The sequence below is a fragment of the Xyrauchen texanus genome, chromosome 19, assembly GCF_025860055.1.
Source record: "Xyrauchen texanus isolate HMW12.3.18 chromosome 19, RBS_HiC_50CHRs, whole genome shotgun sequence".
Taxonomy (NCBI): Eukaryota; Metazoa; Chordata; class Actinopteri; order Cypriniformes; family Catostomidae; genus Xyrauchen; species Xyrauchen texanus.
Genome location: NC_068294.1, coordinates 33,426,035 through 33,451,598, shown reverse-complemented (window position 1 = coordinate 33,451,598; position 25,564 = coordinate 33,426,035). Strand labels below are relative to the sequence as shown.

The window sequence follows — 25,564 nt, the reverse complement described above, 5'->3', positions numbered from 1 at the left end:
TCCTCATGGATGACTGAGCTCCTCACCCTATCTCTAAGGGAGAAGCCCGCCACCCTTCTGAGGAAGCCCATTTCGGCCGCTTGTACTCGCGACATAGTTCTTTCGGTCATGACCCAACCTTCATGACCATAGGTGAGGGTAGGAAAAAAAATTGACCGTTAGATCGAGAGCTTTGCCTTTCGGCTCAGCTCTCTTTTCGTGACAACGGTGCGATAGAGCGAGTGCAATACCGCCCCCGCTGCCCCGATTCTCCGGCCAACCTCCCGCTCCATTGTCCCCTCACTCGTGAACAAGACCCCGAGGTACTTTTTTAATCAATATCAGATGTTAAATCACGTGCTGTAAGCAGTTGTACTGTTATTATGCATAGTCCATGTGTGTATTTGTGAGGTGTGAGGTTTATTTTTATTGAGTCTGTTACCGATTCTTATAGTATGGTGTCTAACAGACAAAAAGAGGAAAAAGCTGTTGGATGCCGTGAAATATGAATGCAGAGAGAGGATTGTCCTCTGACTCGAAGCATTCTGGTTACATTGAAGAGCAGCATGCTGCACACGAGACGTGCATAAGCAGTGTTGTGCCCTATACTGTAGCATCTCTTCCTATTTATTTGTACCTTCTATTTATTTGTTGTGTATTTATCAGTTTTCCTATTGTAGGGCTGTTGCATATTAAGAGAATTTGCTAAATAATTGTAAAACTGGTTAACCACTATTTTTTTTCTTATCTCAGATGGTAATCTAACATTTAAAGGGTAACTAAACACCTGCTCAGAGTCTGACGCCACCCACTAGAAATATTTGAAAATGCAGGAAAAGTGGGCAGACCCCGGCGGGGATAGAGGGAACGAACCGAGTGCGGGGCTGAGCGGGAGGGGGTGGGGGGATTACCTGAGACTCGTAGTGACGGATTAATTGACAGCTGCTGTCAGACTCTATGTTATTATTATTCCTCACACGGTCGCAAGATGACATGTACATGAATCTGGCGTGGTGAGCTGGAACCTGCTTACGTCAGCTGTCACCGCTTACGTCACGAAGTACCGCAACAGCCAATAGGAAAATTCAACTGCAGTAGCCACCGTTCAACCAGAAGAGGGCAGCACTCAGATGTTTTTACATCATATATTGTAGAATTAAAACACTTTATACACAAATGTCAAAAAAATTACTTGAATCAATGACCAGTACTAATAAAGCCCCATGCTTACAGATCATTAACTAAAAAAAGTTGGTTTAGGGTTTAGTTACCCTTTAAAAATTCACACTGTGGCATTCCTAACTACAATGTTTGTGCTGGGTACCCCAAATAACATCCTGAAACTGTTTACTGATACTTTTTATAAGGCTGTTTGAATGGAGCTCACATATCATTCTTCTGTAACAAATTTTGAAAGGATAAGCCTTCTGAGATTTGCAGAAGCGAGGGCGAGAAGTGTTTGTTAGTGGGTCCGTAGAAGCTCTTGCATTATTTACAGTACATGTCTTAAATCATTCTCGGTTAAAGTGTCAAAACACTTTCTGCTGTGATAGGGCATTGGCTTCTCTGCAAATTGGAGTTGCATGCCATTGTCCATAGCATTGGATTGGCAAGTTATTTAAGGTGATGGTTCTGTTTTGTAAACATACAGTTTAGATAAAGTGTCCTTTGTGCTGGGTATTTACTAAGCTGACTTTGAAGATTGTATATGGCAGTTTTCTCATTTATTGTTAAGTTCTTTTCCAGATTGTTATCAATTTGGCCCACAATAAAAGCCCTTAATGCTCTATAGTATTCAAGTCTCCTCACAGCTGGATTGTATGCATATGCATAATATGTTTAATTTTGTCACATTTTTCTTCTGATTTAACTACTGATTTAACAATGGGAAAAACATAATAATAATGATTTGATGCAATTGCTGCAGTTGCGTTTGTGTACACACACCACAGTAGGTAAAATGCTCATTAAAATAATTCTATAGCCTAAATCCACAACAATTTGGCTCTTATTGTAACATGTAGGTGCTGGACAGAATGACCCAGGAGCAGATGTAACAGTTCCAAAATATTTATTCACATAGTTAGTAATGCGCCACCATGCAGAGTAGAGAGTGGAGTGTGTGTGTCGTGGACGTCAGGAGAAATTTGGCAGAATCCTCCATAGAAGCTAGGTGATGAGAGAGATGTCCAGCGGACAATGCGAGCAACGGTAAAAGTGTAGATTCCCGGCACACGGGCATAGACCGGAAATCCTTCGTGGATTACCAGGCTGAACTCAGCAAAGACTGAAAGGCAAACCACAACCCGAACAACGTGGACAACCAACAGAGTGACAAGAAAAGGACCAGCTAAACAAGGAGAGTGAGGTTAGTACTCAACTTAGTATAACAATCTGGCAATGAAACAGAGAAACATGAGGGCATAAGTAGGGAGTGAAATCAGGCTTGAACAGGTGTTGCTTGATAAGCTAAACAGTGGCATGATCAGCACCACCCTGAGAACAATAAACCCATGGAAACGCTGATGAAGCCAGTTGAGTGCCCCTATGAAACATGAGGGAGATAAAATGACAAAACAAACAAAACAAACCTGCTTGCTCACCAGAACTGTGACAGTACCCCAACCCACCTCCCAGGGACATCTCCTGGCATCCCCAGCAGATAATCATCAATGAGGGTGTGGTCTAGGATGTCCCGACACAGGACCCGACTCTGGTCCATAACCCTCCCAGTCGACCAGGTACTGGAACCCTCTGCCCTTCCACCTTACATCAATCAGTCTCCTGACTGTGTATGCTGGAGAGCCATCAATAAGATGCGGAGTAGGAGGGATGGGAGTGGCGGGATGTAACACTGAACATAAAACGTGTTTGATTCTTGAAATGTGAAAAACCGAATGGATACGCTTAATGTGAGGAGGTAGTTTGAGACGAACCACCACCGGGCTGAAGACCTTGGCGATGGGAAACGGTCCGATAAACCTGGGACCAAGCTTACGTGAGGGGAGTCATAGAGGGACGTCCTTAGACGACAACCAAAAATTCTGCCCTCACACCTAAGTTGGAATCTTAACATGGTGGCGATCCACATGAGGGCTTCTCTGGTGGCTTTTCAGGTGCATCGGCAACTCTGCAAAAGGGCATGAACTGACAGAACCTGGATGTCAGGTTCTTAAGCGAGGAACAGAGGGGGCTGGTACCCGAGCTTGCACTGGAAGGGTGATATGATGACTGCATGGAGTTATGGGCATACCCAGACCCAGACTAAATGATCGCTCCAAGAAGACGGATTACGGGAGGCCACACAATGCAGTGCTTTCTCCAGCTCCTGATTTGCCCGCTCAGCTTGCAGATTAGTCTGGGGATTGAACCCAGAGAACAAACTCACTGTAGCCACCAGCTGTCAGCAGAACTCTGCCCAAAACATGACACAAATTGGGGGCCTCTGTCAGAAACCACATTGACCGGGAGGCCATGAATGCGGAAGACGTGGTTAATGACTGCTACATGTGTCTCCCTCGATGAAGGTCATTTAGGGAGGGGAATAAAGTGAGCCGCCTTCGAGAAGTGGTCCACTACATTCAAAACAACTATGTTACCATGGGAGGGGAGACCACTTACAAAATCCATGGCTATGTGTGACCAGGGTCTCAAAGGGGCTGGCAGCGGTTGGAGGAGCCCGGCTGGGGGTTCACAGGATGTTTTGTTAGTCTCGCAAATGGGGTATGCTGCAAAGAAGCGAAAATACGTCCCGGCAACGAAGCAACATATGCGTTAGTGATGGCCAGCAGAATCGTTGTCTAATTTATGTGAACGAGTTACCCCAGGATGACAAGTGACATTAGATGAGTGACCTCACTCTAAGACATGCATCTGGACAGATCATGGAAAAAATAACCAACCCACTGGGCAAGCAGCTGTAGACGTGGTGTTGCGTAGCCTCCACCTCCCAGGATACCATGCCCACCATGCGATTGGAAGGTAGAATGGTATCAGGTGGGATGGTCGATGTCTGGACTTCAGAACATCGTGAGAAAGAGTCTGGCTTGATGTTTTTAGAGCCCAGGTGATACAAAAACATGAAAGTGTGTGAAAAATAATGCCCAGTAGGCCTGCCTAGAGTTAAGATGTTTGGTGCTAAGAATATACTCTAGGTTCTTATGAGTGGCAGACCACGAAAGGCACCCCCGAACCCTCTAAAGAGTGATGCCACTGGATAGCCAACAATTCTCGGTTGCTGAAGTCATAATTCTTCTCAGATCGGATCAAATCAGTGCGAGTGGAGGTGATATCTGTGACGAGGTGTGACGAGCTGACTGTAATTTCTAATAAATCTCAGAAAAAAGTTAGCGAGCAAAGCTTTTACCTCATTTGGGTCCATACAAACTCCCTCGGGTGAAACAATGAACCCCAGAAACAGAGCTGACTGTACATGAAAAGCGTACATCTCCACCTTGATGAAAAGCCGATTCTCTAACGGTCACTGGATTACCCGCCTGATGTGCTGCACATGGTCCTGTATATTCTAGGAGAAGATCAGAATATCAAGCATGTTATTCATGAGCTCCTGGAAGACAGTGGGGGTGTTGACCAATCTGAAAGGCATAACCAAATATTCTAAATGCCCCCTTTGGCTGTTAAATGCCATCTTCCACTCACCTTACTTTAATTCGGACAAGGTGATAATTGTTGCTTTGGTCCAACTTTGTAAAGACTGATGTCCCCTGCAAGAGTTCGAACGCTGAGGACATCAACGGCAAAGGATAACGATTCTTTACTGTGATGTCATACAGCCCCAGATAATCTACATAGGGTCTAAGCGAGCCATCCTTCTTCTCCATGAAGAAATACCCCTCCCTTACTGGCGAGGAGGAAAAGTGAATGAGACCGGCTGCCAGAAACCATTGATGTACCTGTTCATGACCTCCCTCTCAGGAGCCGAGAGCGAATACAGCCATCCCCAAGGTGGAGAAATGCCAGGGAGCAATTCGATAGTACAGTCGTGTGGGTGATGAGGAGGAAATGTCGCAGTGTGGGACCTACTGAACACCTCCCTCAGATCAAGGTATGTCAACGGCACTCCGGATAAGTCCCTTTGTTCATCCTGTAACAAAACACAAGACTGGACAGGGGAAACAGCAGCATTAAGACAGTGTGACAGACAATAAGGATTCCAAGCAAGAACAGTGCTAGTTGACCAATCGATGTGTGAGTTGTGCTTTACCAACCAAGGAAGCCTCAACACTACCAGAGCTGATGGAGATGGAATAAGGAGGAAAGACAACTGTTCTTTATGATTCCTGGAGATGAACGTGACCGGCTTAGAAGAATGAGTGATGACGGACAGTGGTGTTCTGCTCAGGGTATGGGCGTTTATAGGTTCATCCAGCCGAAACGTGGGAAGTCGCCATTTGGATGCTAATTCAAGGTCCATAAAGTTACCCTCAGTTCCAGAGTCAATCAAAGCAGAAACGGTATGACAGGCTGATCCAAGCTGCAGTCAAGCTGGAAGAAGTGTCTGAAATCTAGGGGATTTATCCAAAGGTGCCACGCTCACCTGTAACCCCTCTCCTACCGATGAGCGATGTCTTTTTAATGGACAGGCAGCAGCAAGGTGACCCAGGGCAGCACAATACAGACAGTCCATTAATAAGGCGCTGATGTTTCTCCCTAAAGGAGATTTGAGTCCTGGTGACGTGCATGAGTTCATGATCGGGTTGAGGTTCTGACGGGTTAGCTGGAGAGGCAGAGTGGGTAGGATGCCCATAGCAGGTGGAATACAGCGTCAATGGTGATGGCAATGTAGAGAACCATGACACTTATATTTTCACTTCCGTCTCTGGCTGAATGATTAACAACCAGTCATCCTTTTTACACCTACCTACATCCAGATTCTTGTGAAATAAGACTTCCAATTTTTGGGTTGATTGTCAGCCATGGTCTATTGCAGCTAATGTCAATGTGATATGTGCATAGTGTTAATGGAGCAGGGAGCGGATTTGTGTGATTTTGCCTGAAGCAGTTTCTATGTTTTCTCTCGCTCCAAGATACAGCTCCATTGCGAGCATAACACATGCTAAAATATACTGTACTGCTAATTCAATTATATGTCAGCAGGAATTCACCACACAGTATAAGGATGTTAGAATAAATGCAAGATGGAAGACAACAATAAAAAATACAGTTAAAATGATGGAGAGAGTGAACACAAGTGTGGGAATGAACAAAGACTCATTGTGGAATTTTAAAAGACGTGTCAGGAAAAACATGGGAGTGCCTGAATCCAATAAGAAAAAAATCAAATAACATAATATTAATGCATGACCATCACAGCTGTAGAAATTGTGCAAGCATGTGTTTTATTTAACTTATGATGTGTCCAAATGTTCATAATATAAAACGGAGGAGTGGTGGTGGCGTAGTGGGCTAAACACTGAATTAGTAAGCAGAAGGTTGTTGGTTTGAGCCCCACAGCCACCACCATTGTGTCCTTGAGCAAGGCACTTAACTCCAGGTTGCTCCGGGGGGATTGTCACTGTAATTGTGCAAGCATGTGTTTTATCCGGGGGGATTGTCCCTGTAATAAGTGCACTGTAAGTCGCTTTGGATAAAAGTGTCTGCCAAATGCATAAATGTAAATGTAAAACAAAACATACTGAAAGATCTTTATAATGAGACGGTAACTGGGCACACTGTATGCAACAGAGGGAACTTAAGGGGGAATTCACAAAGAATAAATTGTGCCATGTAAAAGTGCTGTTTATCTGCACCAGATCCCTTTGCTGGTTTAACTGATTTATGCAGATCAGGCAACAGTGCAAATATGCTCAAAAAATCTATACTGAGCACAATTTAAATGACGCGATTCCAATCTTGTAGCAGACTGCGATCTGGTTCACTCTATCGGGACTGTACAGCATCACTCTTGTACTGCGATGCAGGTACGTGAATCATCTGTTTACCATGCGGGGTGTGTGTCTAACTACACCATGCATCTGTATATATGTCAGGTTATAACAGACATCTCCATCACTTGATCACTATAAAATGAATTACTACTGCTATGATTAATAGGAAATGTACACAAACATCTCTTTAGAATAAAATTCAGTTTACCAACTGCTTTCCTCAGGCGGTAATAGCATGATATTAATTGCGTAAGGCAAATACCACAGAGTTTTGTGAATGAAATGCAATCTATAATGAGTCAAACTTACAGTACATAGAATGGAGGCATGTTTGCACAGAAAGGAATGATAATGACTTAATTTAAATACTCAAGATGCAGCACTATTTCAACACTGATTGCGGCAGCTTAAATTAGATACCAGGGGGTTAATGAGCAATAATATTTTTGCTGAAATACCACGCAAAAAAGTGGTGCAACTGTTTAGTGAATTTGCCCATCAGAGGCAAATTCTCTCACCAGTGAGTGGAAAGCGGGCAAAGATCATTTAATAGAAAACCCGTAGTGGAGTTGGAACAGAGTTATTACAAACTGCTTTGAGTGGGGAGTGCAAATTGATTTTGCTACGTTTGCCCTGTGGGGAAAATAGCATTGTGAAAGTCTGCATGAAAATACAATTCAGTGCTTTGGAGAAATTTACCTTCAGTCAAATGAAAAACAGACGTCTGGCCTGAGTGGGCAGACACCCAGTTCTAATGACTTTAAGCCTGTGAGCAAGAGCCACCTATATCACAGGCTCATGCCTCTTTTGACGCTTACCCCACATTCACTGGCTCTTTGAAGTAAATTTAATTGATCAGGGGAGGAATATAAATGCTGTGGTGAGAAGTGCAGCTATTGTTAGTAGACTTTATAAACCGACATGCAAGCAATAAAACCTCTCTAAAGTTACAAAGACTCTTCCTCGTGCTATAAGTCAGAAATTGTTCTAGAGATGGTAGTCTGGACAGAAATCCCATGTGATGTGCCTACAGAGTCAGCAAGCGAGTCCTTGCAGGGAACAACATATCTCTGGCAGTAAAGCAATGTGGTAAATCGGGCATGCCTGGAGAACACTCTTTATTGTTGTCATATAAAGAGCATGACAGTAAAAGGTCAAAGTTCTTTGTGATATAGCTGGTTGAATTTGGAAGCTGATATAGCAGCGGAAGATAACATATTCATGCTAGTTTGCCAAAAAAAAAAAAAAAAAAAAAATTTAAAGGGTGCACCTTTATTTAAACGATTAAAACAGCAAATCTTACAGGAATGCAACTGTTAAAAGAGGTTCCATCCACATTACATAACAGTATACGAAATTTCAAAACCGCAGCCAAAACAGCTGAAAAACTGTGACAGCTCCCCTGTTGATCTTATATTCCCCGTTTGGAGGTCAGGTGCGACACTCGACATTTTATCTCTAGAGTTCCATCTCTCTCTGTTCTGCTGAGGTGTGCAAATAGTCATGACAGCAACAGTTCCTATATCAATTTAAAACTTACACCGTATTCATGATCGGTCAGAGATTCTGTGACAAAACTTACAGCACAGGGTATTTTGTCTGAGTAATGCAATGTTTTCAGTATGTACTACATTACATTCAGCATTTTTATTTTGTTTTCAAGTAAAATTATCTTAAATATCCTTAAAACTAGATAAATTCACCTGAGAAGCAAAATTTGTTATAAGCGTAACCTTCGCTAAATTCAACTAATTCACTAAGTTAACATGAAATGGCATTCAAAACCAATATTTACCAATACAATATTTCTGAGCAAAACAGGAAATTAAACGATACACATTTTGGTTCACATTATGTTTAAAATAATAAAAATTTTTTTACTACATTTTCAATTATAATAAAGTGTTTGCTCAACCACAAAAAACAAAAACAAAACAGTTTTCACTCCTTTAAGGGTCATTGTAACTAATAATAGTAATTGTGTAATATTGTATACCGTGATATTTTCTGAGATGGATATTGTACTGTGAAAATCTCATACCGTTGCAACCCTACTGTGTATTAGCCATGGCTTGCTTTGATGTAGGCAAAATTAAAGCATGCTTAATGACTTTGGCACACCTTTGGGACAATTTATGCATGATGCATCCTCTAACTGTACCAATTCATAACACCATAAAGTACATCCTTAATTATCATAGGTATTTCACAAGTCTTAATGTCCCAGAAGGCTTCAATGAATTTCTCACTTGCTGAAATACACAAGTGTAGAGACCTGGATAAATGTTTGGGTTTCTAAATGTATAACTGTCGGTGTTTTATGAGAAGAGGATTTTATTATTTGTATTTGGGTCTGAAAAGATACACACATATGCAATCAAAGTGTTGATGGACTTTGTTTTTTTTCATGTTCATATATGATACATGTTTATAAAAAGTTTTTTTTTTTCCAACGTGTGTGTAAGGGAAAACAAATCATACAATGGCTGTTTTTTTATTGTCTTTTCTGTGAGCATCAGTTTGACGATGAGACCTGGGTACTTTGACCTCGGAAGTTCAAGGTGCAGGGAAGAAAAAGAGATTCATCTCTCCTCGTGATGAATGAGTGAAGTTCGAAGCTGAGAAAGCTGACCGCAGTCAACATTCACAGGTTATTATTTTTATTTTTTTTGAGTGGCAGCTTGGTGACAAAAGTTTGCGCGAAAGTATGGTGTGAACTGGAAAAGTTCACGCATAAGTTTGTAGTGTACAGCACGGGAAAAAAAAAAAATTGCGAGAGAGTTCGGTGAGCGACTGGGCACTTCAGTTTCGTGTGAGTCAGATAGATGGAGGAGATCTAGCACGGGGATTCCATGTGAGAGAATCTCTGTTTTTTTTTAATCACGTTGATTTGTTTTATTAGTTTTAGATTGTGAAATTACCTGGAAGAATATTCCCATGTTTATTTTATCAAGTTCAGTGTTGCAGTTTATGTTTTAATAATTCATGTAATTCGTTTGAAATCCAGAAGAATATACCCATGTTTATTTGGTTAATTTTGGGTAAAAGTATCGCAGTGGTGTATGTAGTTGCGCGTTCATGTCAAGTGCGAGTTTATTGTCTTCAACACTGAGAGATCATCGAATTCAGGAGATCTGTGTGGATTTTCGTGGATGCATCTACCCAGTTCGAGGAGGACATCTTGTTGAGAACTGAGGATTAGAGATCACTATTCTGCAATTGGAATTCTTGTTTTTCCTGATTCGTGAGTACACTGGTTTTGCCTCAAAGAGCTCCAACTAACGTGCCATCTGTGTACTGAAAATCCCAGCTGGGTAAAATTACAGTATTAGGCTACATTGACATTTGTTTTTTTCCTTTTGGGTTATGGTGATTCTTAGATTCATTGCTGTTAGGCTGTGACTTTGTGAATTTAATTATTTGGTTATTCAAAAACCAAAGAGTACTGAAAAGAATAAATACATGTTTATTGATCTGTTATAATTTTGTGTGATTTCCTGTGGAAAGAACTGTTTTGTTCATTTGTTTTTTCTTTGAGGGATTTATATTTTTCAAATTTAAAGGTAAACACAGAAGTGTATTTCTTATAAACAAATCGAAACATAAATCTGACACTATCAGGTGAAGATCTGAGATCTGGGTTATGTGTTGATACTGTAACTGAAGAGAAATGTGCCTTTACCGGGGTAGGGGGTAAATTTAAGTTCCCCTAGAAAGACTCCTACTTTGTGAGCCACAACACTCTACCAGGCAGGAGGGCTACACAAGTATAGTGTAAAACTACTGAAGGTTCTGAAACATATGTATGTGGCTGCTCATGACGCTCAAATAACACAGCTAACAAGCACCTACAATTAGCATTCAATTGGAATGAGTCAGATGAGCGGAGGCATAATAGAGAGCACTAAATTAAGCATTAAATCAACATGAGACAAAGATTCATGTGAAGGGATTCACGCTGTATCAGAGACTTTAAATAAATGCTGCTAGTTGTGTGAGGTTTGCATGAGGAATGAGTCTTAGTAAAATGTTGAATATTCATGATTTATCTGGAGATCTAAAATTAAGGAACATTGTGAATATTGCAATGATTTTAATGTGCTATTTATTTGGTCATTAAGTTTTCTAAACACCGTGTAATTTTAGTAGTTGTAGATCATTCCTTTTCTTATGAGAGCATTAAAGGATAGTTCACCCAAAAATGAATATTATGCCATCATTTACTTCTCTTCAAGTTGTCCCAGACTTGACAAGACCATGACTTTCTTTCTTACAAGACACACAAAAGGAGATGTAAGACAGGATGTTAGACTCAGTCGCAACTCACTTTAATTCTATGGAAAAAAGATGTAATAAAAGTAAATAGTGACTGAGGCTAACATTCAGCATAACAACTCAGCATTGTGTTTCACTGGAGAAAAAAGTATGATGGGTTTGGAAAAGCATGAGGGTGAGCAAATGATGACAGAATTTTCATTATTGGGTGAATTGAATCCATTATTGGATTTTTTTATTACTGTGTATTTTTATATTGATTCATAAACTGCAAATTAGATATAATAATAAAAACAAAATATTTAAAAGCTTAAGTGTGGGAAAACATGCCTTGATTTCTTTTAACTTGGTTTAAAGTAAACATTTTGAATGTACTTTTTTATTTTTATTTTGAATGTGGCAACATTGGCTGTTTTCTTTGAAATGATGGATCCTCTTATTGAATTTTTTTAAATTACAGACACATAAATATCAAGATATATATATATAAAAAATGACAAATAGGCTTAAAAATACTTTATAAAGATATCCTATTTTCTATCCAGCCCTATTGAGAAATGAGAGAAGACTGCTACTAAACCCAACGGCCAAAATAAAAGGAGAAAGCAGCTTTTCAGAAAGCGGCAGAGCATGTTTGACACATTCTTAAATGAGATTACATGCCTATCATAGCTCTATGTGCTAAGTGACTACCTGAAGGACACCTGGCCAGCCTCTTCAGTCAAAACTTCGAAGTGTGAAATAGCTGTTTCCCTTCCTTGAGATTCATGATTATAATAAGTGCTGCCTGTAGTGGAGTTGACTGTAGCTTTGGCATTCCTCCACACTCAGAAAAACATTACTCTCCTTATGAAAACAGCAAAAGGGCACACCAGTAGATGCCAGCGGAACTGTGAATGCAAGGCACATTAAATAGAAAATAGAAAAAACTGATGGAGAGAAATAAACTGAGATAGTGAAGTCACGACCATAAAAAGTTGCTTGCCGGCATATTTTAATTTTAAAACCCTAGAACAATAGCAGACCAAAAGAAGCGAGACCACAACAACTTTAAGTGCAGTCCTGTTATAGACCATCTTCTGGAGGAGTCACATAACACTATGCTAAGGTTAGTCGCTTAAAGGCGAGCTCTGCTTAAACTTTGCTGCAATTATCCTTTTAGGCAATATTAACCTGTGAGAACTGTAATAGATTTGTTTGTTAATCTGTACTGGCATGGCAGGATGTCGAAAAATTTGAAGTTGTCAGCCTATGGGGACATTAAAAAGCACTTATGTTCTCACACGTCAGATGCCTCGGTGGATCAGGATGGCGGAGGTACATTCGATGGTGGCAGAGAGCTTTGTGAAGTTCGAGCTTCGTGAAGGCTACACTCAAAACATTCGGGACTGAAGCCCCGGCAAAATCGGCTGCCGCCGACTCTGCTCAGAGCCTTTGGAAAGGGGCATGAAGCTTCAGTGTATTATTCCTTGTTGATTCAGAGTCTTGGAATGGGGCATTGCATTCTCCTCTTCATCTCTTAGGAGGTTATAAGAAAGAGATTTGAACTTGGTAGTGGAGGATGGAGAGTGGGAAAGAATTAAAAAATTCTGTGTATATATATATATATATATATATATATATATATATATACAGAAAAAGAAATTCTTCTAAATATATGAATCAATAAAAAATTTTTATAACAAAAAGACCATCTGCTGCACTGCCATTAGCATTCAAGGGCTAATCTTAGAAATCTATCTCTCAAATGAGGTTAAAGCACACAAAAAGAGAGGACGATAAAGATAGAATGGGATGAGAAGTTGAAGGAGATGGCAAAAATAAATAGATTAACATTCCCTGAAGGAAATAACAGTGCCAGCAAGGCAGCAATAGAATAGTGTTAGTTTTAAGTTAAGTGAGGTTAGGTTTTAGACTATGGTTTCTTTGTAAATTAAATGCCATATCAGACCCCTGATCTTTGTAGTTGTCATAACACTCAAGAATCTTAAATAGCTTGAATATCAATAAATAAAACAATACCATCTTTGCAGTTTAACAGTTGCTATAGATAGCTAAAAAGATGCAAGAAAGAAACAATCACAATTTAGTATGCAAAAAGATTAGAGGTCGACCGATAGTGAATTTTGCCAATACCGATAACTAAGATAAATTGGCTGATAGTTAAAAAACTATATAAATGTATAGAATGATACAAAGAAATCTTAGTCATTCCTTATTATAAATGGCTCATACACTGAGGCTACAAGAGTCAAAAATAAATAAAACAACAAAAGCAGTTAATTGTGCAAACAAAATCTCAATAATAACTAGAAAAATAAAGATGTATTATTATTTTTCACATTCTGATCTGCACAAAAACAATCGGACCGAGACCACCCAGTCCAGGTGCAAACGACCTCTGAAGCATTTCACTAGTGGTGAAAATTCAATACGACCAAAGGACCAACGAACCAAACAATATCCCTAAAAACCATGAGCATACCTGATGGATCCACATAAAAGAAATATGTAGGTCAGCACGTCACTGAAATTCATAATCAAAACATGGATATAGCTTTTGGCGACTATGTTAAATATAATTTAACGTTTAAAGTAGGAGTTGTTTAGTAAGCCCTGAGGTAAATTAAGTATGATAGCTTCTCTCTATTGGATAGCAGGATAACAGACACAGGTAGGATGGTGTTAGCAACTTTTTGAGAGATAAAAACTATCTTTACATGGCTGCACTCTTTCTGCTGTTTGTGTGTGTGTGAGTGTATGCGAGTGAGCGAGAGAGGGTTGGGTGGTGTAGATCTCTGTGACTGTGAGAACGAGCACTTTTCAATGCAGAAACAGTACAAAAGCAACTAATGAAGGATAAAAGTAACCATGATGTAAATTTTACAACTCGTATCCATGGATAACGTTTATTACCTTTGACTGGAGCTTTGATCTGTACCATGTGGTGACATTTTGCATAACCTTGACATTTTTAACATGTCCATCATTTTAACCGGTATATGGATTTATGAGCTCCCATAACTCACAAACATTCTGACCAATGAGGGGACTGTTTGCTCAGATGTGACTTTTATTAACACAGTTTTAGTCAGTTTGCGTTGCAGCACAAGTTAAAATCTTCTCAACAAACCCTTGCATTTTTCCTCTATAATGATAATAATAATACATTTTATTTGTGGGCGCCTTTCAGGACACTCAAGGACACCTTACATGTATATTAAAATACACAAACACTAGTTGAATTTTGGGCCAGTTGAAGTTTGTGCAAAAGTTTTTGTGGGACACAGCTAAGAAGAGAATTGCATTAGTCTATAATGCAAAATAGCCTACAGATGTGACTAACGCATGTACAAGAACAGCAGTGCCATTAGCCGTTAGAGATGGTCGAAGGCGATTTATGTTAAGTAAATTATAATAATATTGTTTATTACCGAATAATGTTATTTATGTGTGCTTGAAATGTTAGATTTCTATCTAATATGACACGCAGATTCTTAACATGAACTGAAGGAAAAACAACAGAATTTTCGATAGCCAGTGAGAAGTTGTCATAATTTTTACATTTAGGCTGGGTGCCCATTAGTAGGGTCTCATTAGTTTGTCGCTGTTAAGTTTAAGAAAATGACATGTTAACCATGTTTTAATTTCTGTTAAACAGGACAATAGTGACAGAGGCTGTACAATTTAATTTGGCTTAGAAGACAAATACAGCTGGGTGTCATCAGCATAACAATGGAAATGTATTAAAAATGTTCAAAAAAATGTGTCCTAAAGGTAAAAGTTAAATAATAAACAAAAGAGGTCCCAAGACTGAGCCCAGAGGCACACCAGTAATAATCTCTGAGGTCCGTGATCTAACTTTTCATTTGAACAAACTGTGTTCGACCCAATAGATATGATCTAAACCAAGTCAAAGGAATACCATTAAGTCCAATGGAAGCCAATCTCTCCAGTAGAATGCTACGTTAAACTGTATCAAAAGCAGCACTTAAATCAAGAAAAACAAGAATTGATAGAAGTCCTGAATCTGCAACCATCAATAGATCATTGGTAACTCTAATTTTTCACAGTCTCTGTGCTGTGAAATGTGTGATTGCCAGACTGAAATTGTTCAACAACAATAAGTGAACAAGATGAGCATATACTGTACCTGCTGAGCAACAATTTTTTCTAACAATTTGGAAATTAAAGGTAAATTAGAGATGGGCTGGAAATTTTCTTTGTTATTATAATCTGCACCAAGTTTCTTAAGTATAAGGGTAATAGCAGCTACTTTAAGAGATGAAGGAATAGTACCAGTAATAAGAGAAGAATGTATAATTTGAATTTTTAGCGGTAACAAAGACGGTAAGCAAAACTTGACCAAATGTGTAGGAATGGGATCCAAGTAGTAGATTTACATTTTTGAACACACTTATTTATCTCATCCATAGTAGGCAGATAGAAACTAGAGAGATAAATTAAAGAAGAATCTAATTTTATAGAATAAAATGCACTACATGCCCCATAATTTTGTGTCATCAGTTGTTGGTGAATGTTTTCGATTTTATTATTAAAATGAGCCATAAAAGTATCACATAAAACAGCAGAGTGCAGGTGTGATGGTATAAAATCAGGTGGTCTTAGAATATTATTCACTGTGGAGAATGTCCTCATTCTATGTCCTTGGGATGTACTATTATTCCTGCTGAACCCGAAGGATATGCAGGGTTTTCTGATGCAGAGTTAACTCTGAAGGCACCCATTATGATGACATCTTCATTGTCAGTAACATTATGAATGGCAAACATTTTAAGTGAATGGAATATTTTCCAACATTACATTTCGTATCTTAAAGTTTAAAGTAAAAAAAAAAAAAGATTATCAACCAAAAAGTTTGAATGGTGTCTGTACAGGAATGAGTTACTGACATTTAATACATAGGTTTAGGTTTTAGAAAAAATGCTAACCAAAGCACCGTAATACATAGAAAGAGGCAGAGTGTGAGACATAAGAAAGAGGTAGACATTTTATAACAAGCCAAATATTATCAGTGACTCCCTCCTGGTGTGCCCTCATTACCCTTTTTTACAAGCGAGCCATTGGAAGGCAGTCTCTGTGACTGCAGGGGCCGAGTAACATAAGGGTGAACTGAACACTCAGACCTCATCTTGAATATCAGCCCTGTGAGCTAATGCATCACTCTAGGGTAAAGGGCCAGAGATGAAAGGGAGGGAAGTGCAAACTAAGGCTTAGCGCTTTATTGAACTGCTAAGTGGCTTTACAGGGTGAGTAGCTTTACAATGTTGTAGTGTCACACAAGATGCTTGAGATACTAAACCATGTCCGAGTACCACTTGTTTTCTCCTTTTATCATTCTCGATGGAGAGTTTACTTCCGATAGAAAAAAAATGCCAGAAACTTTAATAGGATGTCAAAGTATAAAATTAATTATATCTGATTGCCCATTCACAATGTTTAGACAAACTGTACATCAAAGTCCTACACACCAAAAAGAACATGATGATGCAATGGATGTCCTTATAAAAACAGCTCCTCTTTGAGTTCTTGTATTTATTTGTCTTGTGGCAGTATTACAGTAATTATTTAAAAGCAGCAAGTGCCATCCAAGAAAATGGAAGCAGCCTGCCAGATCAAAAGTACAGGCACTTTACCAAACAACCCTCGTGTTTCACTAACAACAACAATCATTTATGCAACATTCATCATTTATGGACAGGAAATACTAAGAACTAGTGAATGTATGCACAACGAAACTAAATAACTGTACATCCTTGGGGGAGGGTGGTGCAAAAGGCTGGGCGAAATAGGTAAAAAATGATATCTTAAAATGTTTTAGGCCTTTTATCTGAACATAAGGAAGAATTATTTTTTATAATTTTCTTTGATAGGCACCAAAATAAGAAAACAAGTATTACACAGCTACAATTACAATTATTTTTACTATGTTCTGTAATTGAAAAAAAATTCTATGCAGAGCCTTCTATGAACATGTTTAAGTGATAACGCAAACTAATTGTTGTTAGTCCCTGTAATAAATGTAATTTACCTTGGAAAAAAGCATCTGCTAAATGACTACTTGCTTTCTGTAAGATTGTTCTGGCATCCAGATGTTTCTCGATCTTACTTAAACACTTGATGTCCTTATGGCTTTGCCTGTTGATCAGCTGTAAGACTTGAATAGGTTTGTGATCACAGTACTGGTGGACGATTTATTCAGCAAAGGACTATGTGTGGCCACACTTATATCGCCATGGAAACAGCATTACCACACAAAGTGCAAAACTGTACTCTCAACTGCCTGTCCTCAGTGGCGAAACTGTTTTTGGCTGCCATGACAACAGCAACTGAAGGCATGTGTCAAGACTATACGTTCACTGAATTTCAATTAATATCACTTAATTAACACCCAACAAAAACACCTCATAGGCAATGGTATAAGCATTCTGAAATTAAAGGGCATGACTTTTTGTACCTGTCTAGGGATATGCAGCACAGGTGTAGGATGGAGGCGGTGGTCAATAGCACGTCCAGAGAGGTGCGGACCAGGCAGAAGGTCTCACCATAGATCCAGTTCTGATGGATCAGTTCTATGGCACCAAATGGCATCACCAGCACTGACACCAGCAGGTCAGCGAATGCCAGTGAGACGATGAAGTAGTTGGTTTTGATTTTCCTGCAGGAGAAACAGAGAATGTATTTATTTCTCCTCATTTATGAATTCAAATGAATAAAAATATGAATGTTCCTCTCTTTTTTTGAGTTTAGGGTGAAATTATTTGAAAAGGAGCAAAGTGTAAAATAAAACAGAAAATTCTATGAAATCTTAAAGCTAAAGAGTGATTTTTTTGTTAAAATAATATTTTCTAATCCATTTTAATATGCAGAGACAACTACAAGTAAGATTTCCCCGAAAGGTGTTAACATTATTTGGTTATCAAATTGCTGCTTTGTTTGTTTGAGCACCCTGACCAGCCCAACACAGCAACATTGGCTCAACCAATGGCATAAGTTTGAGGAAGGACTTATCTGTTTGTCCGACCAATTAAAGGTGGATTTGAAAACAGTCACTATTTTTACATCTTTTGTTTGGTGACACTAGCGAAATACATTACAATATAATACATTACAAATACATTTATGCATCTGGCAGATGCTTTTACTCAAAGAGACTTAGTACCTCATTTGTGCATAGTATTTCAGCGCAAAAACCTGCATCTTATTTACAAACCACTCGCAATCTATTTTGGCATTGGCAATCACAACTGAAATTGTGCTGCATCTTGACTATTTAAATTAAGTCATTGTCATTCCTTTCTGTGCATACATGCCTCATTTCTGTGTCAGGCTCATTGTAGATTGCACTTCATTCACAAAAATAGCCTGCCACAATTTAGATTGTGCGAATGAAAGTAGGCGGTAAAATGAATGTTTGTGAACATTTTCAACTCATTTCAATTTATTTGTTTCCCTGTCTCAACCTCAGGACTCCTAACCTGAGGTCAACAGAACCGGATGGATCCAGCTCCATTACTGCTTCATGTTGGACTCCACTGCTACATGTCGCTAAGTGAGGACGACTAATAGCAGCTGGACAATTGGAAGAGTTTTTGGGGTAGACCTGACCTGCTAAAAAGAGACGGACTCCATCCCTCCAGGGAAGGTGCCGCTCTCCTCTCTAGTAATTTGGCTCATAGTCTTAATAATAATAGTATTTGACTAACTGGGGCCCAGGTCAGGAAGCAGACAAACTGGTTAATCTGAACTTCTGCTAGCCGCCTTGAGATGTCACACAGGTAACATAAACTACACCACATAGATACAGTATCTCCTAGATATCTCATAGAGACTGTGCCTGTTCCCCGAACTACCAAACACAATACCCTCACTAAATCATTTAGAAAAAATTTGATTAAGGTCAAACTTGAACAAAACAAACAAGTTAAATATACACATCATATAAAAATAGGGCTACTAAACATTAGAATCTCTTTCTACCAAAGCACTAATTGTTAATGAAATGATTACAGATCATAGATTGGATGCGCTCTGTTTGACTGAAACCTGGCTTAAACCGGATTAATATATTCGTTTAAATGAATGTACTCCCCCAGGTTATTGTTATAAACATGAGCCTCATCTGAAGGGTCGAGGAGGAGGTGTTGCTACAATTTACAGTGAGGTTTTTGGTGTTACTCAGAGGACAGGATAAAAATGTAATAATGCTTAATGTGACACCGTCAGATATAAATAAAAAATCTCTGTCGTCTTTTGTCCTTGCTACAATGTATAGATCACCTGGGCCGTATTCTGATTTCCTTGGTGAATTTGCAAATTTTTTATCAGATCTTGTAGTTACAGTAGATAGAGATTTAATTGTTGGTGACTTCAACATTCACATAGATAATGAAAATTATACATTGGGATTAGCATTTATCGATATTCTCAACTCTCTTGGAGTCAGACTAATTTTAACAGGACCAACTCATCGGCATAATCATATGCTAGATTTAATTCTGTCATATGGAGTTCGCATCGCAGAGCGATGACATCTCGGATCATTACCTCGTCTCTTGTATTCAGCTAAGGTTATTCAATCTACACCACGCCATCGTTCAGGTAGAACTATTCTTTCGACAACTAAAGATAGCTTCACTAATAATCTTCAAGATCTATCTCATACACTCAATAAACCCCAAAGCCCAGAAGAACTTCAATCCTTCTCTGTCAAAGGTCATGAAGAGCTAACAAAACTTATCGAAACATCAAAAGCCACAACATGTTTGTTAGATCCTATACCAACTAAGCTCTTAATAGAGGCATCTCCAGTAATTTCAGAACCTCTTCTTAATATTATTAACTCCTTGCTATGCTTAGGAAATGTCCCAAGAAACTTTAAAATAGCAGTTATCAAACTGCTTATTAAGAAGCCACAACTTGATCCTGGAGAACTGGCTACAACCCTGACCTTGGCGCTGCTAGCACCAGCTCTTCTATTTGAGCATCAGGAACACCTTTACACACTTTAAATTAATTTAATAAATGTAAAAACACAGACAACAGCTAGGCAAAATGTGTTCCCTCATGTGTGGAAATTCATATTCCCTATTAAATCAATAATTTGTGGAGAAAAAATACAGGATACCGAGTCAATATGTGTGCTTTGTGTGTGGTACGTTGATGATAGGCTGTCATAATGTTCGCTCCCTTTGAGTATATCCAGAGCTCTGGGCACCTATTAATGAGTAATAAAACTCTTGCTTGAAAGTCTGAACACACAGCTCTATTTATAGCTCACTGAGAAACATTAATGGGTTCAAATCATTCTGGCACTTAACCATAACATGGCATAAAATCCACATACCAACTGCCTGCGAACAATATATATCTTCGAACGAATGCAGAGAGGGGCACTGATTGGCTTTCAATGCAATTTGATGGCAATTCAGAAGAATAAAAGGAACAGGCATCCGATAATTATGCTATTAGATAGTGTGTCAGTATTTACAAATCCCTTTTGGATTCATCTATAAGCAAAATGGCACCAGATGTTTCATTTGACCCCACAGGAGTTGTGTTTGGACATTGATCATTACCATCATGACTCTCATGACATTCAGCATGTGACACTTGGGTGAGCTTCTTGATAACCCTTGATGAATGAACATTATTTTATTAATGCCATCTATTATGAGACAAACATTACACAGGTGGTGGAGTGGAAACATGCTGCAGTGCATATGTCTAGGTGGTATGCAACACAATAAGCAGTACATAAATCAAACGGATGTACATGAAAAGCATGCAGGAATGTATTTAAGTGTCGTGGTGCATGAGGTTTGAAAAGACAATGAGAATACCAGATTTTTCAGTCTAGAGAGATAAAGGGACAAGGGAAGCTATATCCTTTACAGAGCTTAGATGGAACTCTCCAGGTTGTACAGTAACTTATTTTTACCATTCAAAGGGTTCATTTGTGAATTTTTAGGGCCAGCAAAACCTTGTCTACTGGTGATGTAAGGCACTGTAATGTGCAATGTCCATAGGGTGTCCTATTCATTTTGAATGATGGGGCTATTTTTCTAAAGGAGTTTTCTTCTCACCTTGGGCTCTGTCTGAAACCTGAAAAATATTGCATTTGCAGGCAGTTTACAGAAGAAGGAAGGCATCAAAACACTTACTCAATGTTTGTGTAACATTCTGTCAACTAATATGCCTTCATCAGATTGCTTTTTGAAGGCAGCATCCTCTGCTGCCTATGGTATTACACAATCCTGTGTGTGCGGTTCGGTGTTTTGTTGAATAGCAGGGCTTGCATGACCACTTATTTTTACTATACTACTAGTCCTTCAGAAATGTAGTCGACTAGTTAGAACACACAAAAAAATAGCTGATTAGCTGAATTTGATTCAATCATGAACAGTGATTCCATGTGTTTGAAATAACTTTCTAAATCTAAAATTACTGTTATCTCAACACAATCACTTTGTGTAGAAATAACCTAGTTGATTTGGGTGAACCCAACAAAATTAGATGTGTCAATGTAACTCAAATAAATCTAATTTCTTTTATGTACTTACAAGTGAAAGTGAATGTTAACATCCTAAATACATGCTGGTTGGAATCAATACAGAGTGTGCTCTGTGTTAGGTGTAACAATGGTTAGCACAGCATATGCTCAATGAATCGAGCAATCAATTTCATATGCAACATCTATCTGTCCTTATTGTTAGCTCAAGCTTCACTTTTCACCATAATGGTGACCCCTCCAACATAACAGAAACTCTTCTATATCTCAATATAACAAAACTTTAAACACTTACAAGCTATGCCGGTCCTACCTCATTTGGCACCCTAGGTGAGACCCTCAAGTCCTAGGGTGCCAAAATAAATAAATAAACAAAGGTGTACAAAGATCTATGCATATGGTACACTTCACTGGGGCACATCAAGTCAACAATCTATTGTCCCATGATGTTGTAGGGGGATCTAAGGGCATGCTCTCCAGGGAAATTTGTATTTATTTATTTTTGCAAAAACCGCACCAAAGCATTCATTTCTGGTGATTTTAGGAGCATCATTTGAAGATTTTCTTTAGTAGCCTACATATATTGTGTAGCATTCATGAAACTATGGACTAAAAACAGATTGACACCTTTTCACATTACACAGCACAATATTTTTACTCAAAGTTTATCAAAGTTACCTTTCTCAAAAGCCTGTTGTAGCAGTATCATGGTACAGTGATGGTACAATATGGTAAAACCTTGTTTTTTTATAATATATAATATATTTATATAGTAGGCTACTCCAAGGAACATGTCCAATACACTTGGTATTGGCTTGGTAATTTTTGTTATTTTTAAGTGCTTTCCTGTAATGTTAGTATATTTGACACTATTATTTAGAACATGTCTTTACCTGAAGCAGACAATCACTCACAGGCTGCATACGAACATGACCTTCATCATCACTGACATATTATTGAATGCAGTTGCAGGTTTTGTTTCAATGAATTGTAAGTAAATATCCACTTCATTCAGCAATGTTTTTGTTCTCTTTTCTAAAGCATCCCATAACTATTTTACCGACAAAGCGCATATAATGATTCAGCCCGCATGTTAGAAAACTTTATTGAGATGAACCGTCTCAAAAGAGTGATTTTACGCATTGGGTGTTGTTTCCGATTTACGAGCCCCATGTTCATGAGTCTATGGCCTTGTTCACAATGGCATACTATTCATACTTCTATCACTGTGTGGTAGTGGGGGCACGGTTGAGTGCCGATTTGTGAAGGGAGAGCAAGATCAGGAGTTGTGAAAGGTAAAGATCATCACCTGTCATTGATTGTCTCTAACAGTTGTTTCTCATTGCAGTGAGAGAGGAGATGGTTTAAAAGAGTGAGCCAGATGTCAGTGGAGAGAGAGACCCATCCTCAGAGAGACTCGTTAGAGTACAGTGCTGAAAAGCAAATCATGTGTGCTGAAAAGAAAAATCCTTTATGCTGAGACTGAAAAGTTGTAAAATAAGAAATTCCTTTTTGAGTTAGATTTCGCCATCTCCCGCTTCCTCCTCACATCCCATCCTTGAACATTGTTACACACAGTTTTTACCAAACATAGATATAACCGAAACAGTACTAGAAGTATGGTAGTAAGTAATTTAGTTCATGGACTCTATGTTCCGAAGAGGGTGCCACACATTATCAGAACACACAGGGTGTGTTTTGTTGGACACAGTTTGCTGAAATTGGCTCGGTAGATCATGCCCCTGAAGCGATGTCACCTAAAGGGCTGACCAGCCCTGCTAACAAGTATCCTCCTTTATATTCATCTTGCACAAAAACGTATTAAATAAAACTTAATTTTAACATTTACTCTCCCTATTGAGTCCCATGCAAAGCATGCTGGGAAATGGAAATACCCTGCCCAATTTCATCAATTCTAATTAACACCATAAAAATTATTAATGTCATCCTAACTTCTGGATTAAGAAAAGTTCTGTTTTACCAATTAATATGGAATGCAATTCAATTTCAGTGAAGTTCAGACAAAATGTTCGAGAACAGTTTTGCTTTAGTTAATTTAGCATTACATTTTTTATTTAAGTAAATTGAACTTAATTACATGTATTTTTGAGTGTGGGTTAATGTTCACCTTATTTAAATGCCTTGTAAAATTTAAAATCAAAAATGATTTAACATATTTGCTTGTATATGTCTACAGCTCAGTTGAATGTGTTCTGGATCATTAGACTTGACGTTATCATGACTGTTACCTTCAGTTTCAGACACAGCCATCATGTCATCATGGGAATCAGCTGCCCCAGAAAATAGACTTTGATTAGCAGCCATCTCAGTTCACATCAATGAAGGCTTTCTTAGATAGTCACATTCTTGGTGGTGTTGGCACGATCTAGACATACTGAGATGATGGTGAGACTGTGAGATACAATGTGGGTGGAGATCTGGGGCTTATGCGAACAACCACTGTTTTTTCCTGTCAGACTATTTCTGTTAATAAAGGACTCAAAGCTCCACTCAGCCAGTGGCTTTCATTGATGCAAAAACAATAGCTGCATAGTTTTCCAAGAACACACCAGGACTACAAATGAGTAATTAGCAAGCTGCTAATTACCTACTGAAATGGAGCCCAAAGAGAAAATATTTAAGTGCTTATGAGCTTGTGAACTGTTAAACTAATAAAAAAAAATCACCTAATGTTGCCAGAGATACTGTACAGCATGTTAACTAATTTGACAATAAACTGTGTATCATGTTTAAAAGTGAATAATTTAAAACATATACTGTTCAGACAACTTTTAATCTTTGGAACAACAAAAAGGAGCCATCCAGTTTTTAAGAAATCCACGGTTAAAAACCCCTATCATCCCTTTCACCCCTGAAAACAAGACTAAATATCTTAGGTCAGATTTCTTCTCAATAATTATTTTATGTATGTTTAGACATTTTTACCAGAAAATAAAACAAGTGAAGTGAGTTCTGAATAGGGATGGGAATCATAAGGAATTTATCGATTCTGTTTCCAATTCTGGTTCCAGATCAATTAAGCATTTAGAGTCAAAAAGTAATGTAATCATTGACTTTATTCAGTGAGTGAGTGAGCCATTTTAGACTGATGAGTTAATTTGTGAATCATTTGTGAGTCATTTTGAGCAATACATTAAAAAGAATGTGCAATTTTGCAAATAGGAATACACTGGGCTACACCACTTTGTTGTTACATGTAATCAGCATAGACAAATCAGCAGTATCTATTTATTTTTAAAATTTTACTATTTTGCTGTGCCTGATTTCATCGCATTCAATTCAGTCAGCACGATCTCATTTTAAGTATCATTTGTTTTGCTGTGGCACAGAGTATCAGAATTCCAAATCCTCAATTCACAGCCCTAGAGTTGAACAAATAAAATGCTACAGGAGGTTTTCTCCTGATGTGAGAGAATAGTGGAGAGTAGTGGGCAGAGATAAGAAGAGGTACAGGAGGGCAGCTTTTCTGACCTGAGCTGCCGGTCCTTGCAGACGGCCACCATAACCAGCAGGTTGCCCAGGACGCTCATGAGCATGACCAGTGACAGGAAGCTGATGAGAGCAACCCTCTTCGCCAACCAGTTGCTGTGGTAACAAGAGAAAGGACACAGACTTATTGAAAATCAGTTTGTATGGATCAGATCATGTGGAATGAAAAACATACTGAAGTGAGGCGGTCAAATGATACTGATTGACAAGTTGTCTTCTTTAAGACGAAGAAATTCAGTGAGGCTAACAAGACCACATACTGTTACATTTTAGTATTTGAAGACATTACTAGACAATTGTGACTACGGAAATGCTTCCCTTTAATTGTCTTTTTAAGGCAACTAAGTTTTAAATGCTAATT

The 25,564-nt window shown here is 38.6% G+C and overlaps 1 protein-coding gene across 1 annotated transcript in view; it reads right to left on the bottom strand.

Annotated features, from left to right (window-relative positions):
- LOC127659668 (5-hydroxytryptamine receptor 4-like) overlaps positions 1-25,564 on the bottom strand; it is a 148,979-nt gene that overhangs the window by 61,114 nt on the left and 62,301 nt on the right. The window contains exons 3-4 of the mRNA XM_052149589.1: positions 25,186-25,299; positions 17,641-17,841 (exon numbers count right to left, since the gene is read on the bottom strand). Of these exons, the coding sequence (XP_052005549.1) occupies positions 17,641-17,841; positions 25,186-25,299 (315 nt within the window). The remainder of the gene's footprint in view (positions 1-17,640; positions 17,842-25,185; positions 25,300-25,564) is intronic.